General features: G+C 29.2%; 4 protein-coding genes across 5 annotated transcripts; all 4 read right to left on the reverse strand.

The window, feature by feature from the left end:
- Nucleotides 1-212: 212 nt before the first annotated feature.
- On the reverse strand, nt 213-1,853 carry LOC123305635 (zinc finger protein 84-like). Its single transcript, XM_044887414.1, has 3 exons — nt 1,833-1,853; nt 1,356-1,505; nt 213-1,055 (listed from the first exon to the last, which is right to left on the reverse strand). The coding sequence occupies exons 1-3, from the start codon at nt 1,851-1,853 to the stop codon at nt 213-215; spliced, it is 1,014 nt and encodes a 337-aa protein (XP_044743349.1).
- Nucleotides 1,854-5,180: 3,327 nt separating this feature from the next.
- On the reverse strand, nt 5,181-7,253 carry LOC123305767 (zinc finger protein 28-like). Of its 2 annotated transcripts, XM_044887584.1 has the most exons (3): nt 7,199-7,253; nt 6,319-6,661; nt 5,181-6,114 (listed from the first exon to the last, which is right to left on the reverse strand). In XM_044887584.1, exons 1-3 carry the CDS (start codon nt 7,223-7,225, stop codon nt 5,540-5,542), a joined length of 945 nt encoding a protein of 314 aa, XP_044743519.1. In that variant the 5' UTR covers nt 7,226-7,253; the 3' UTR covers nt 5,181-5,539. The 2 variants fall into 2 exon arrangements, with proteins under 2 accessions (XP_044743519.1, XP_044743518.1); XM_044887583.1 differs by having other exon boundaries at nt 5,181-6,661.
- Nucleotides 7,254-8,824: 1,571 nt separating this feature from the next.
- Nucleotides 8,825-10,941, reverse strand: LOC123305645 (zinc finger protein 320-like). The gene is made up of 2 exons (XM_044887424.1): nt 10,739-10,941; nt 8,825-10,255 (listed from the first exon to the last, which is right to left on the reverse strand). Exons 1-2 carry the CDS (start codon nt 10,862-10,864, stop codon nt 8,825-8,827), a joined length of 1,557 nt encoding a protein of 518 aa, XP_044743359.1. The 5' UTR covers nt 10,865-10,941.
- A 771-nt stretch (nt 10,942-11,712) lies between these two features.
- Nucleotides 11,713-17,000, reverse strand: LOC123305761 (zinc finger protein 436-like). The gene is made up of 4 exons (XM_044887576.1): nt 16,819-17,000; nt 14,402-15,322; nt 12,951-13,200; nt 11,713-12,663 (listed from the first exon to the last, which is right to left on the reverse strand). The coding sequence occupies exons 1-4, from the start codon at nt 16,948-16,950 to the stop codon at nt 12,392-12,394; spliced, it is 1,575 nt and encodes a 524-aa protein (XP_044743511.1). The 5' UTR covers nt 16,951-17,000; the 3' UTR covers nt 11,713-12,391.

Here is a 17,000-nt window from a genome sequence, read left to right on the forward strand (position 1 = left end):
GAAGTATTTTTAATAAATATAGCGTGTAAACCTGGACTTAGAATCTAGCTAGATCAACTTAACCTACATTATATAACATTTTTTATTTAGTATACTGAATGGGACTAAAATAGTTTAGCTAAAGCGTCTTGCTTCTGTGTACATTATATATAGACTGTGTACATCGTCATCTACTCCAGCTCGAACTCTCTACAGCTCTAGCTTAATGCTTTTTATACTGAATGTGTATGTACTTGCATATGAATTCTCAATGCTACTTTTTGTATAAATGCTTTATCACATATATTACATTTAAATGGTCGTTCACCCGTGTGCCGTCTCACATGATTCAATAAAATTTTCTTATCATAAAATGCTTGTGAGCAAAATGTACATACAAAATTACGCTCATCCAAATGCGCACGTGAAACATGCATTTTTAATGCTTCTGAACGTCGATATGTTTTATCACAATGATTGCAGGCATACGGTCTTTCCTTTGTATGTATTAATAAATGTCGACTTAATTCGGCTTGTGAACGTACTGCTCGCCCACAAACATTACACAAATAATTTCGTTCGGGCGCTTGATTCTCGTGTATATATTTTATATGATTTTCTAATGATTGTCGATGGAAAAACGTCTTTAAACATATTTCACAAGAGATTTTATCACGTTCTTTATGAGTTTGCATATGAATTGAAAGATTTTTTTTCAATATTGATTTACCACACACATGACATGCGGCATTCTTCTCAATAAGTGAATGCATCTCTTGATTATGCTTTTTCAATGACCATTTATCTTTGAACGATTTATCGCATCGTTGGCAATGATGTGATCGAGATGAGTGTGTGAACTTATGTCGTTGTAATTTATAGATGTCTTTAAATTGTCTATTACATGTATCACATGTATGATTTAACGGGTTATGGGCCAACTCCTCGTGTTCTTTTAAATGTAGTGGATGGTAACATTTCATTTCACATTTATTACATTTTAGTGGTTTTACTTTGTGTGCACGATGCATATGTTGACCCAATACCCAAGCTTTTTTAAATTCTTTGTTACATATCTCACAAGTTATAATTTTTATATCAATTTCATCATGATTTTCATTTTTCACTTTCCTTGACGATGAAGAAGATGATAAAGATGATAATGATTGATTATCATCAAAAAAAATTTCATTTTCTTCAGATTTAACTTGATTATCATTTATTTCATTTGAAAAATCATTTATTAATGAAGAGTTATTATTTAAATTTTCTTCATTTTTTCTAACTTGACTATCGCTTACTTTATTTGGAAAATCATTTATTAATGATGAAGTATAGTTTAAATTTTCTTCATTTTTTATAACAATATCATTTACATCACTTTCAACTTTGACTACATTTTGTTCGATAATTTGACGAAAAGTGTAATCGGACGTTTCACATAATTGTTTAAAATTAATGGTGTTTTGTAATTGTAGAAAGCATGTGTTACATATTTGATGTGGTAGATCATCATTTTCCCAAATCTAAAAAAATAATTTCGTTGTTAAAACTAAAGTACCCATGAGTTATTACGTGAGTTAAGGAGGTCCTTGTTTCCTCAAACTATTAACTACAATGTCTGGGTATATACAGATATTTCTTGAATATTTATATAAATTTACTTATTTGAGGATTAGGAATCTTATTTAAACATGCATGAGATATGATGAAACTTCTATTCGTGTTATTTGTATCTGTAGAAGCACACCGCGTACTAAGATTTAGGTACTGAATGATCCGAAACATTGGATAAATTTGCCTAGAGAGCAGTCACCATAGAGAAACTTTGGACCTCGTACATTACCTCTCACCTTCGCAGAATACTGTAGCATTATTTAGTTAAAATAAAACGTAATCCCCTGCGTTCAGGTGGCAGTTTGCTATCAAGAATACGGAATACCTACAAGTCTAGATGATAGAATTCCCTTTATTCCAAAGTTCAATGTAAACAATTAAAATGTTAGGTTTGTATTTTTAATTTAAAAAGGGTTTCAATTATCGCGCTAACGTAGTTTGAATGCTCGTATTTTTACTTAATGAGAATTTATAGGACCTTGCTGGAAGCAACTTTCCTTCATATGTGTTGAGTTACTCAAATCATACAGTTAAGTTATACTCTTTTTGTATTTTAAATAAAGAAGTAAAAGAAGGTTTTTATAGACTTGAAGATTTTAAAGTTAAATTTGTATTAATCTATTCTATAGGTAAAAAAAAAACCATTCATTTTAACCAGAGGTTAAAATATGGTAAATTTGCACTTTAGCAACACTTCTAAAAAATGCTCCTAGAATACCAGGAAAAAAACCAAATTAAAGCATTTAACTCAGTTTATTTATTTCATATTTTAGTTCCCAAAATATGTTTGCATAAAATAAACAATTAAAATGTTAGGTTTGTATTTTTAATTTAAAAAGGGTTTCAATAATCGCGCTAACGTGGTTTGAATGCTCGTATTTTTACTTAATAAGAATTTACAGGACCTTGCTGGAAGCAACTTTCCTTCATATGTGTTGAGTTACTCAAATCATACAGTTAAGTTATAATAATCTTTTCGTATTTTAAATAAAGAAGTAAAAGAAGAAGGTTTTTATAGACTTGAAGATTTTAAAGTTAAATTTGTATTAATCTATAGGTAAAGAAACCATTCATTTTGACCAGAGGTTAAAATATGGTAAATTTGCACTTTAGCAACTCTCCTTAAAAATGCTCCTAGAATACCAGGAAAAAAACCAAATTAAAGCATTTAACTCAGTTTATTTATTTTATTTTAGTTTCCAAAATATGTTTGCATAAAAAGTGAATAAAAATTTGGTATTGTACAAATCATTACTAAAAATTTAATTTTACCTGTACCGAAGAACATGAGGAAATCATTTCAATTATTTTAAATGAAGTGATTGCTAAAAAACTTTCAGCAAATTTCATACAAATACGACATACTTTTTCAAAATCGGACACTAACACACATTTAATATCCATATTTTCGTTATATTAATTATTTGAATGTAAATTAGAATCATTAATAACAATTTCAACTAATCAACGATGTAAATTATTAATTAAGAGTTATGCATACAAATCAAATAATTAAATCAAAATTATGTTAACGATATGACACTTTTGACAGATAAGACAATATATTTTGTAATTAGCAGGCAATTATTTTTCTATGGTAGGTTTAGTACATAGAATATATTGGTTTAGTACCAAACGTACCAAAGATCTTTGGTTACTATGTATAATTTTTGTTTTTATTTTTTTTACTAAAAAAAAAACCCCGTTGAAAAATTAATGTAAATTATAAAAGAGTTAGGATTTCAGTCTATTAAAATATAAAAAGTCTATTATATTTATATAAACAATATTTTGTAATTAGCAGATAACTATTTTTCTATGCATAGATAAAATTGTTTGTTTCTATGGTAGTCGCCAGTTTACAGTTGCAGTGAATAATTGCTACATCTTAAAATTATAGTACCTAGCATCTAGCCTAAACTTTACCTGTATTACATAGTCTTATAAATGAAATACTTCAAAATATTATAAAAATTGAAATACATCGTTAAAAAAATCTTATATAAAAAGCCATTGAATTGGGTGGATAAACCATCCCTAAAAACTAAAACTTAAGTAAATAAATAAAATATATTATACAAATAAGATTACAACAAAATTGGTTGTAATCGACATCGTGTGTGGCATGCGGTATCTCTTTCGTTGATCTCCGTGAACAGATTAGTACGGGATGATTGGAAGAATTGGCTTTGGCGGTTGTTTGGTTGTTCGGATTGTAGACTATCCAGTTTCTCGGTGGATATCGCAAGGAGATTTTCGAAATTGTCCAAAGACTACGATTTTGAAATTTTCACAAGTTGCGAAGGTGCAGCGTTCGACCAATTTGGAGAAGCGTACGTGAGAACGTACGTTCGCCTAACCTACTCCTAATGTTTAGTAGTGGGTAAAACCCAGCAAAGGATGTGTTTCCCAAGGCAAGACGTTTTTTAACGTTCTGCGTCCAATTCAACTACCTTTGAAGAGTTACTGCCAAGTAATCAACACTTTGATCTTCAATTCAAGTAGGTAAGAAGGAAATTTAGTCTTCTTTGTGAACGAGACGGGCTGAGTTTGCGTAAAATGATTTTCCATTTCATGAAATAGCGTTCAAGCGTGGATAAGTGAGACTGGAGGCAGTTCGAAATAAGTTTCGGCTGCCATTAAGTGCCGTAGATTGCTGTATTGTCAGCAAAGAGGGCCGGTTCGGTAGGTCGATATTTTGGGATATCGTTTATATAATATAACAAGTGAAAACAAACAATTGACTGAGTTAATTGTTGAAATACCATGTATAGATAGTGTTGATGAAGCAATCGTTTGTTTTTTGACGTCACGTTAATAAAAAAAGATATCCACTTTTAAATAGCTTCACACACACTGATATTCCCATATTAATGCATACTATAAAATTTGCACCTAATAAGCGCCCTCGTGGGTAAACAGTGATGTTTACAAAAAAATGTTTCAAACAAAAGTTGTTTATTTTTTTATAAAGAACATTTTTTAGAGGCGGGGCAAGGAGCCTTTAGGTACAACAGCCTTGACACGATATTAATTCGATGTACTTTGTTAGAGATTAATTCGGGATTTTCGACTAGTTAAAAACGAAATTTGAAATTTCCGAATGTAGGTAGATATGTTGAATTTGAAAAGTTTGTGGATCCATCGTGCTAAACCGTATTGAAAGCTTTTTCGATAAAACGATGTGATGTATTCAAATTATAAGATTTCGTTGCAATTAAATTATAAGATTATGTATTATAGATAAAGTTTAGGCTAGGAACTATATTTTTAAGATGTTTTGTATTTTATATACAATAAAATTGTAGATAATAAACTTATTTTGGGCTTAAATTTGAACAATTGAACCATTTACAATTTTTGAAAAGAATACAGGGACTACATTTTCTCTTTCATTCAAGGGCATAGCATGAAATATTATTTATAATTAAAAGTTAAGTTAATTATTTGACATCTGATATTTAAATCTGAAACTAGTAAGATATAGATGCATGTAAAAGTAAAAATATGAGTAACATCATTAAAACTTTATTTATTTATATCAATCTAAAAAATATATATTGAACTAGTTTTAAATTGAGCTCATTTTTTCTGCTTTAATATAACTAACTATTACATCATTACTCCGTACCAGGTTTTTATCGAGATGTATTCCTAAATATGTTACTGAGTCTTAAGTAATCTCTCTTCATTAAATTGAGCAGATTGGGTGTGTACAGATTTTGTTAGATTAGTTCTCATTGTCCATTTGTCTATCCATATTTTATTACCATTCAGTGCTTCTTGTACATTAGTTAACTGTTGGATCTTAATTGGTAGAAATTATCACTATGTGATGTAGCTAGCAACATTGCATTTCATTCCAGTAGATATGCGACATTATTTGTACATTATATTGGTCCAAGAACAGAACCTTGAGGAACTCCACCTATTTCTATTAGTGTCATTTTGAATTTTCATGTACTTTCATATGTGTTTTCAATACAATTTGATATCCAAATGCTTTATCACACACGTGACATTTAAATGGTTTTTCTCCAGTGTGTGTACGCATATGATTTTCTAAAATTTTTCTTTCATAAAAACCTTTCGAACAAATGGTACATATATGATTTCTTTCATCTAAATGTGCACGTAAGATATGAGTTTTTAACGCAGATTTTGTACGATAACGATTATCACATTTATCACATGAAAATGGTTTCTCTTTTGTGTGAGTTAATAAATGCATTTTTAATTCAGCCAAAGATCGTAAACCAACACCACAAATATTACATAAATGTTTGCATTCTTGGCGAACATTTTCATGAATGCATTTGATATGTTTTTCTAATGATTTTTGATGATAGAATTTTTTGGAACACAATTCGCATGAAACTGTTTCACGTTTACCATGTATTGTTAAATGTTGTGCTAAATGACTTTCCACCATTGATTTTTTACAAATATGACATGTTGCGTATTTTTGTGAAAGTATTGAATGCATTGTTTTTACATGCTTCTTAAGTACCCATTTATCTTTAAAAGAATTATCACACTGTAAACAATGGAATGATCGTTCAGTCACATGGGCTGATTTATGACGAATTAATTTATGTAAATTTGAAAACGTTTTCTTACATATTTCACATACATATTCATTCGATGGTGAATGAGATTTTTCATGAAAATTTAAGTGTAATGGATGATAACATATTATCGAGCATTTACTGCATTTAGTACCTTTCACGTTATGGGAACGATGCATATGATAACCAAGATACCATACTTTCTCAAATTCTTGTTTACATTCATCGCAAACATATACATTAGGCTTTCTAATTATTTCAGTTTTTTCGTTTTCATTTATTATATTATTGTCTTCGGATTCGTTATTTATATTTGGTAATTCATCAATTACAAAATTATCATCTGAATCAGTTTCTATTGTTTTCTTATTTTGTTCAATTATTTGGCGAAACAAATTATCCGATTTTTCACATAATTGTTTAAAATTTGTGATATTTTCTAATTGAAGAAAACATGCATTGCATATTTGATTTGGTAGATCATCATTTTCCCATATCTGTAGATATAAAAATTACAATTTTAAGTTAATAGAACCTGGGAAAAACTGTTGTGATTTAAAAGAATGCTAAACTTTTTCGATAACAACAAAGTAATATATTTTCTATGGTATCGAAACAAAAGAAAATTGAAGCTTAGGTACCTACACAATTTTGCACAATAAATGTTGTTCATAGGCTCAACTCTATCGTATAGCATATTACACATCTAGGGGGAAAAGTAAAGAATGTCTCAGAACTTTTATTGTGGGATCTCAGCTAATCACAAACATGAAATCAGAGACATTCTTTACTAGTTCCCGTGGTGTATATACTATTGCCTTTTCCGACGGAGGCGGAAAGCAGCAAATTCGTTTAGCACAGCGGGACAAAAATTATCACTTTCCGCACGGAGCTGGAGGGAAGAAAAAATAATTTTCAGAAATATAATTTCGTGTAATACAATATACAAACGTCAATTTTTTCCAAAATTATTTTGATTTAAAGTGATAATAAATTTATTTTATCTGTGATTATTAGTGTTTGTTTTGTTTTACCTGTACGGAAGAACACGAAGAAATCATTGCGATTATTTTGAATTTCGAAATTGACAAAAATGCATATTTTCTCAAAATCGGATAATAATATAGTTGTGGACTCCATTCTGTTTACATAATTCAATTTTTATTTTTTTATTGTGAATTTCTATTTAGATTGTCAGTGGTTGCATTCAGGCTAACACAGACAATTATATTTTTATTGTACTGCGTAATACATATAAGGTTCTCTTAGGGGCTGAGAGTGTGTGATTTTCCACTTATAAATAAAGGAATCAACAAATAAACAAAATCTTTTTAAAATCGCTGCGCCATCTGAACTAAAGGCTGCGTTTAGCTCATATGACCTTTCTGGTGTTGGATACTCACTTAAAATATCGATGATCCATTTTTTTTTCTTTATAATATATGAGGTGCCAGACTGCCAGTATTATCTTTCTGCTCATTATGGCTCACTTCGAATGGATGCAGCCAATATGAAGCCTTTATTAGTAAATACAATTCAGTTAAATACAACGATACTCGAAAATTAACGGCTTTTTATGGAATTTAATTGTCTTTTTTTTTATAAAGATCTTAAAAAATAAGTTATATAAGTTATTGCCTTTACCAAACAATACAGATATATAATAGAATACACATCTATATCTTTATTCTTTGGTTTTACTTACTTAAAAATAGTATGTGAAAACATCTTGTCAACTTGATATTGTCGTAAAAATGGCGAACGATATATCGAGCCGTAGTCAGAAGTAAACCAATTCAGCATCAAAAATCTTTCAGGTTTTTGCTTTAATAAGAATCTAAAGTTAAAATATTAAAACTAATAAATTGTAGTTATTCCAATAGGGAATATTAATGAAATTTAAATTTGGTTCAAATATTTTTCTTCCGTAACTTTAATGACTGGACATTTCAACTAAACCATTATTTAAGTAATTAATATCTTTTTAATTACTTAAAATTTAATAAAAGTACAAATTCAGTGAGGGCATTTAAAAATTTCTAAAACGGAAATTCAAATTTTTATACGGACGTGACATCATCGTACGGGCTTGTCAAATTTGTTGACATACTGTATGATATTAATTACTTACATTTTATATGGTATTTCATTAAATTATAATATTCTACGACTTTTTATTAGAAAACTTAATAATAACGAGTGTAAATTCTGTGTTGTAAATTCATTTTTTTAAAGTGTACATTATACATTGAACTGTCACCAATTGACAGATCACGTACTTTTACGTCATCAACATAGAGCGCCAAAAAACTGCGTTTAAATATCTCAAAATTATAATGTATTTTAAATATTTTTTACACTTAAATACAGCATTTTTAAGCAGTATTTATATTTTTTACTTTGTTATAATGGTGTAAACAATGAATTAAAAATATAAAAAAAATACATGAATATTCCCTATTTAAGCTGGTAAGTTTTTATTTATTTTTTTTTAAATTAAAAATAATATTTTCATTTTGTAATTGGTCTTTTGGAGCATTTGATACAAATTCTTTCGTGATAAATATACATACATTAAAAAATAAATACTTTATTTACATAATATTTGCAATACATAAATGTAATACATTAACCAATTTTATTAATATAATGAACATTAATTAACATAATGAATGATGCGATTTTATATGATATTTTAAACCACTTTTGTAAACAAAAGCTTTTTCACAATACTCACATTGAAATTTCCTTTCTAAACCGGTATGATGCCTAACATGATTCATTAAAGTTTTTTTATCAGCAAACGCAGCCGAACATAGACTACACACATGATTACGTTCCATTAAATGTACACGTGATACATGTTTTTTTAATGCAAATTTCGTTCGATATTTATTATTGCATTGATCACACTCAAATGGTTTTTCACCTGTGTGTATAAGTAAATGTGCTTTTAATAAAGCAGCACTTGTAGAACTTTTACCACAAATATTACATAAATGTTTTGATTCGCGAACCATATTCATATGATATAATTGTTTATGTTTTTGTAAAGATATTTTTGAGAATAAAACTTTTTCACATATATCACAAGGAAATGTTTCACGTTCTTTTTCATGTATAACTAAATGATCTTTTAAGCGATATGCTACAAATTTTTTATGACATATGGGACATTCAGCATATTTCTCCATATTCATGTGAACATTTTTAATATGTTTAAATAAAACCCATTTATCTTTGAACGTACTAGAACATTGTAAACATGGGAAAGGACGTTCTGTGGTATGTGATACTTTATGACGTGATAATTTATGTGAGCTTGTTAACACTTTATTACATATATCACATGTAAAATTACCACGTGAATGAATTTTCATATGACTTTTTAAATGTAATTCATGGTAACATACTCTTGTACATTGAGGGCATTGTATTGGTTCTGCACTATGAATGCGTTTCATGTGTAAACCTAATTCACTAGCTTTTTCAAATTGTTTAGTACATTTTTCACATTTATAACTTATTTTATTACTTGTTTTTGATTTATCATTAACTAAATTTAAATTTTCTAAAACAATTTTATTAATTTCTAATAAATTTTCTGGTTTATTTTTGTTCTTATCATTTTCTTCTTCATCTTGTTGCGTTTTTGCATATTTGTGTTCTTCATCAGTGATTTGTTGTAGCCTTAATAATGTCTCGTGATCAAATCTTTGACTGTTTTTGTCTTCGATTTCTGCCTGTTCGATTTTTACGTCACTTAGTTCGATATCTTTATTTGCCTGTTCGATTTTTACGTCACTTAGTTCGATATCTTTATCTGCCTGTTCTATTTTGACTTCACTTAGTTCGATATCGTTACTGTTTTTACATGTAATATCTGCCTGTTCGAATTTACAATCAATTATTTCGATATCATTCAAATTATGATTATCTAAATTTTTTATATTTTCGTTGTCTTGATATCTTAGTGCTATTCGTAACGTTTCATCTGATTGTTCGGTAATTTTTTTTAATTCAAATGCCTTTTGTAATTGTAGATAGCACGCGCTGCATATTTGTTGAGGTAATCTATCATCTTCGGAAATCTAAAATAGGAGCATAGTTGTGCTGAGTATTAAAAAGAAAAGCACGTATTCATTAGATAATTGGCAGTCTACTTATAAACTAAGGAAGGTGGTAGCATAAATTTTTAGGCATTTGCTCATTGCTCATGTGCTAAAGTTGAAAATTCGATTATAAAAACAACTAGTATCTATATCAACTTTGGAAATTTTGATTAATTTAGTGATTATAATTATTAATTCTTTATTAGACAATTTAGTTATTAAATATAATAATAAAAACACTCTCTTATATTATTTGCTTGCGCCAAGCATTTAATTTTAATTATGAACTTAAGATCTTCAAATTACATGTATCAACATACATATATCTCTGCATTATTGAATAGTAAATTTTCAGCTTACTATCCCAGCTCCGTTGGATGGACACATTCCTCATTTGTGAATGGGAATTTTTTATAAGGTAAAAAATTATTTTTTAATAGCCGAAATTTAAATCTTACTTACTTGTACAGCAGCACATGCCATTATCATAGCAATAATTTCGTTTGATGTGATAGGCACAAATAGTTTGGACTTTTCCAAGCACATTCGACATACATCTGAAATATTTAAGATCTCTATATTTTCCATATTAGAAAAATTATTTACCAAACTGTTTCTAATATAATCTTTTATAAAACAATTTATTCAAAATAACAGCTTATTATCACCCATGTGTATGAAAAATATGGATTCTCAAGACATACAAGTGGCTGCATTCAAACTAACTAAACGTCTTTAATCGATATATTAGCAGTTGAGCAGAAAAATGAACAAAAGGCGAATTTCTTAATACTTTTCATGCCAAAAAAAGAAATGATTTTTAGTTACCATAATTCAAGCTTTCAATTCTTTTTATTTACATGGTTTTTTTATAAATTAGATGTTTAAATATTATTATTATTTGAATTCCTATTATTAATTTATATTTATTGCACTGGAAGCATAAATTCGTAACGTATGTCTTGGTATGCATACAAACAATGAACTATCTTGAAGTTATATTAACAAAGACGTGGTCACTAAGTACCAAAATTACTCATAATATTGATGATCTAAATTAGAATAATTCATCAAATTTAATTAGGAATTAATTACTATTTAATTCGTATTACATTTAATAACTAAAATTCTTGGGACTGTCTGCGTAGAATCACTATATTGCAGGTCGAGATCACGTTTTCTTATCATTTGGGACCGTGCTACATTTATAACGGACATTATATAAACTTAATGGATAGGTATTAATAATACAAAATATAAAATTTCTATAAATTATTACTGTCAAATTATTTGTACTTATAAATAATTATAAATTAAATAAATAAAATATTTACAATTTATTAAGTAACATATTATTTGAGTGTTTGATATAAAAAAACACCAAAAGTCAATTTTTATTTTTATCAAACTGAACGTCATTTAAAACAACACACAACTCTAATTTATTTTTAATTAAAATGTATTTAATTTTGCGTATAATTGGTAATATAGCATCCATATTTATAAACAAAAAACCCGCTTCGATGGACAATTACAACTTTAAAACACCTCCCTATTTCTCATTTATCCCCCCACCTTGTTCATAATTTCATGGGTTTTGATAGCTGGGTACGGAAGTTAATTTTACTCGCTGATATTGTAGCTTTATATTGGTGAAATTATTTCTAAAATCGGTCCAGTAGTGTGTTTTATTACAAACACCCAAACAAAAAAAAAACTTTCCTCTTTAACACACCCTAGATGCTCTACCGATTTTTTGACAAATACAAACGGCAAACTTTGCTAAAATTTACGAACTTGAAAACCTTGGAAAGTAACAAATTGGCATGCCTACCATGTGTATAGGTAGGTATAATTTTGTCTACCACTGTTTTGAATTCTTTTAAAAATAATATCTGATGGAGAATTAAAAATAATATCTGATGGAGACTCAATAAGTTGACACATTTATCATAAGCAAAGACGTAAAAAATAAATTTTACGTTAATTTATCAGCGAGTACAGTAATTTACTTAATCAGAAAGTTATAAGTCTGACCAGTAAGGATCACACCCTCCCTCCATGGCATGTTTATATTGGAGATAAATTTTTTTTATCTTACTACTATTTTCTTCTTCATTTTGATGTATCTTCAACTACTTCTTGTATATTCTTCTCTTGCTGTTGTTGTAATAAGGTTTTTTTTGTTTGCTGAGGTTCAATTTTAATATTTTCATTAGCGTGTTTACTTTGTATGTGTTTTTTAAGGCCACTACTCTTTATAAAACCTTGATCACATAATAAACAACGATGCGGTCGTTGACCAGTGTGTGTACGTTTGTGGGCAGCTAAATCACCTTGTTGCGCGAATGCTTTTGGACAGTCCGGACATGCATACGGCTTTTCTCCTGAAATTATAATATTTATTAAAAAGTAGCCGTAAACTTAGTTATGAGAAAAGGAACTGAAAAAGATAATATTCATGAAAGGTTTTATAAGAATAATAGAGCGAGAATATCACTTTGAGCCCGTTTGTGAGCCTCTTCTGGTTCGTCACCAAAAATCTTTCCAGTACCTTCATTTTATGCCCAATAGACTACCCGCTTATTATTTTGAAGGAAATTAGGGAGTTTCAGTTTATGGAAGTCTAGTCAAAACTTAAAAAGAAAATTAGAAATGTAAAGAAAAGACAAACCTGTGTGTGTTCGTATGTGTAACTGCAATAAAAACATTCGTGTAAATCGTTTACCACATAAACTACATAAATGTGGTCGATCACCAGTATGTGCACGAATATGTACTTTTAAATTACTACTTTCAGCAAAGCCTCGACCACAAAATTCACATTTAAAAGGACGTTCACCAGTATGGCGACGTTGATGTAAATCAACACCACCACGAGTTGCAAAACCTTTACCACATGTTTGGCATAAAAATGGTTTTTCCTGTAAAAAATACGCAAAAATTAAGGCGCAATATTTTAGTAATAGAAAGCAGCAATTAAATTAGTCCGTCATTAAAACATTCCATCGGTTGGAGATAAGGATATTTTCTGGCGAAAGGTTCTATCATAGGCAAATGAAGCTTCTTTCAGGCTTTCAAAGCTTCTCTGACAGGAATCATACGACTAAATAACATGAGTATCCAACCAAAAACCCACTTCCAGTTAATAGAGCATCAAATTCCAACTAGACTTGCCAAGGTGGGTATGCCTCAGCCACTCTTTCATTTAAAATATAACGGAACGTCTTGTTGCGAAAATCGCAGACTCCGCAGAAGTTTAAGACGATATATCCCTAAAAAGTGGAGTTCGCTGATTATTTCCCCTTCAGAACACAATATTTCAGTATCCGAGGTTGACTGTGTTCCTCAATGCCAGACATTTCAGTTCTTCGAAGGCCGACCTGCAGTGGTGCTAGCTATTTGAAAAGCTCTTTTCAAATATGACTTTTATAACCTTACAGCATTGACATCTCAAAATATTAACAATACATTATCAAATTACTAATGCTTTACATCAATGTTCGGCGGAGTGACGTGACTTGTCATTAAGGTTGTACTATTTGAAAGTATTTTTATACCATGCATATATGCAATATGTAAGGTATACTAAGTTTAGTGCCAAGTTTGTAACGCTTAAAAATATTGATGCTACGTTCAAAATTTTGCTATAGGTTTTCATAGAATCACCTAATTAGTCCATTTCCGGTTGCCCGTCCGTCCATCCGTCCGTCTGTGAACACGATAACTCAAAAACGAAAAAAGATATCGAGCTGAAATTTTTATAGCGTTCTCAGGGCGTAAAAAGTGAGGTCGAGTTCGTAAATGAGCATCATAGGTCAATTGGGTCTTGGGTCCGTAGGACCCATCTTGTAAACCGTTAGAGATAGAACAAAAGTTTAAGTGTAAAAAATGTTCCTTATAAAAAAATAAACAACTTTTGTTTGAAACATTTTTTCGTAAACATCACTGTTTACCCGTGAGGGGGCCAATTAGGCGGAAATTTTATAGTATGCACTTGAATATCAGTTATGTATGTGTCACATGTATGTATGTGTTATGTGATAAAGAAATCAACGCTGACTATGCATGGTATTTTAACAATTAACTCAGTCAATTGTTTGTTTGCACTTGTTTCAAACTTACCTTTGTATGGGTACGTATATGAATGACTAGACTAGAATTTGACATAAAACATTTTTTACAATACGAACATTCATGCAACCGTTCTTTAGGTATTTTACCCTCTAAACGATTATGTGTATACATATGCGTTGTTAATGCCCCCTTGGTTGAATACGATTTTTTACACACTTCACATTCAAATGGTTTAGTATTTTCATGACGTTTCATGTGTTCTGTTAAAGTATCGGCACGTGCAAATGTCTTCGAACATATCGAACAAACTTTTCGTGATTTTTTCATATGAATATTTATATGCCGATGTAAATTACCGATTGTTGATAACGATGCTTTACATTCAACACAAATATATCGGTCACCAGATTTAATATAATGTTTTTTCAATAATAACTCTTGTTCTTGACAATCGGTTGAATCAATAACTTCGTCATCTTCTTCTCCAAAATTTGAATAATCATTTGAATCGTCATAAATTGTTTTAATATCTACTTCTTCGTCCTCAACTTGTGTGGTTTGTTCAATATATTCAACAGTTTCTGATTTTAATTCATTATTACTATATTCAATTTCCAATACTTCTAATTTTAAATCATCTTTGTCGTTAGAATCACATTCAATTAAATGTTCAACTAATAATTCAGGGGTACAAAAAGTTATATTACACTTATTACACATTGTACAATTATTTTCTTCTTCTTCTTCAATTATTTCAATATGATTATTGTCCTGATCGTTATCATTTGGTTGTAATTTTATTTTAAACTCATTTTTCTCTTGAACTGTTGATTCTAACTTTGTTTCTTTTAAATATTGACGTAATGTATTATCGGTTTTTTCACAGCGTAATTTAAATGTGTATGCATTTGATAAATCAATGACACATGTACGGCACATTAAAACTGGTAGACCATCACTCGATGTTATCTTAAAATTTTGAACAAACACAAATTTATTAATTAATAATTTTAGGGGTTTTAAATTCGAATAAAAATAAAAATACACGTTTTGCATTTTGTTAAAATATATCCCCTTCGGGATCCACAATGAAAATATTTAGCTATATTTTTCTAAAATAAATTTAGGAAATTTATGAGGTCCCGAAAGGGACTTTAAATGAGGTCCCGAAAGGGATATATTATTACAAAATGCATATAAAGCCCACAGAAGCGTTTTGATAATACTTATAGAGTATTGATTTCATCTTGAAAAACGTATTAATTAAAAATAGTAGTGCTGAATTGAATTTAAATACAAGTATATATCAGGTACAGTATCTAGATACAATTTTAGTTTCTTGTATCTGTATCTAGATAGAATTTTTAACCCTCGAACTAAAAAAAGGGGGTTGACTGCTATGTCTACGGCATCGTAGCGCCTAAACAGATGAAAAGGTAATTTAACGGGGAGTGTTCTTAGCTATGTTTCAAGTGCGAGTTTAGGGTTCAGTACCCGTAAAATTTGTCGGGTCTTTTTTAAATTTTGTGAATTTCACTTGTTTTATATCTGTATATGTAGTATCTAGATATATTTACAGACTATTTAACGCTGAATTTCAGATAAAGATCCAAAATATTTTTATACAAATCAAAATAGTGTTTTACTATAAACAAATTTCAGTATATTTTCGTCCATTTTAAATATTTATTAATGGTCTATGATATTAATTATGTATTACTTACAAATAATGAAATTAATAAAAAATAAATTTAGTAAAAAAAAAAAACGTCTTTCAGATACTTAAAATAGTATCTGCATCTACATATAGATACATTTTCAAAATATCTATTACAACACTGTAAAAAATAATGCAAAAACCTAACATGACCGAATGCTAAATTTGCAACAATTACTACAAGATAACAAAAGATATGATATGATAGGTAAAAAATTCTAGGAAAGGTTGGTATGTATTTTGATGAACGCGATCTGGAATTGTGAACTATAACTTCAATAAAAAAAAATTAAAAAAAGAAAGCTGTAAGTACCTATTTAAAAGACCTTTCGATATATATCTCATATTATAATAAATTATTTTTACAGTATAATCATGAACAAAAACTTGAGAGAGTTCGCTTTTAAGATGTTTTTGATTTTTATTTATGATATAAGATGAATTTAAAAGGTATACTCTTGGATGGGGCGAAGATTATTTTCCCCCAGGATTTAAGGGTTTTCGGCGTCTTTGTGACACTAGTTTAAAACAGGGCTTAAAAAAGGATTCATGAGCTTAGCGAAAGTGTAGAAAAGTTTGATATATCATACTAAGAAATACTTAGATTTTAAGATGGATAGTGGTATTAATTCCACTTTTTATATTTAAAACGCCTACTTATTAATACTACGAGTTTCTGAGTGGCAAAATTTATGACAGTTTTCTGTTTTGCTTATAAAATAAATTTACAGAATTTATAATCACTTACGTGGACAGTAGTACATGCCATTAGCATATCAGCAAGTTGTGTTTGACTCTCTACAGATTCTAATTGTGAAAATAATGAGAACATTTCTGTTGATGATAGTAAGCATGCCCTACAAATATTATCCAGGTTCATATTAAGAGAAAAAAATTTTAATTTTTATTTATGTGAGTTTTCTCAAATTG

The sequence above is a fragment of the Chrysoperla carnea genome, chromosome 1 (genome assembly GCF_905475395.1).
Source record: "Chrysoperla carnea chromosome 1, inChrCarn1.1, whole genome shotgun sequence".
Taxonomy (NCBI): Eukaryota; Metazoa; Arthropoda; class Insecta; order Neuroptera; family Chrysopidae; genus Chrysoperla; species Chrysoperla carnea.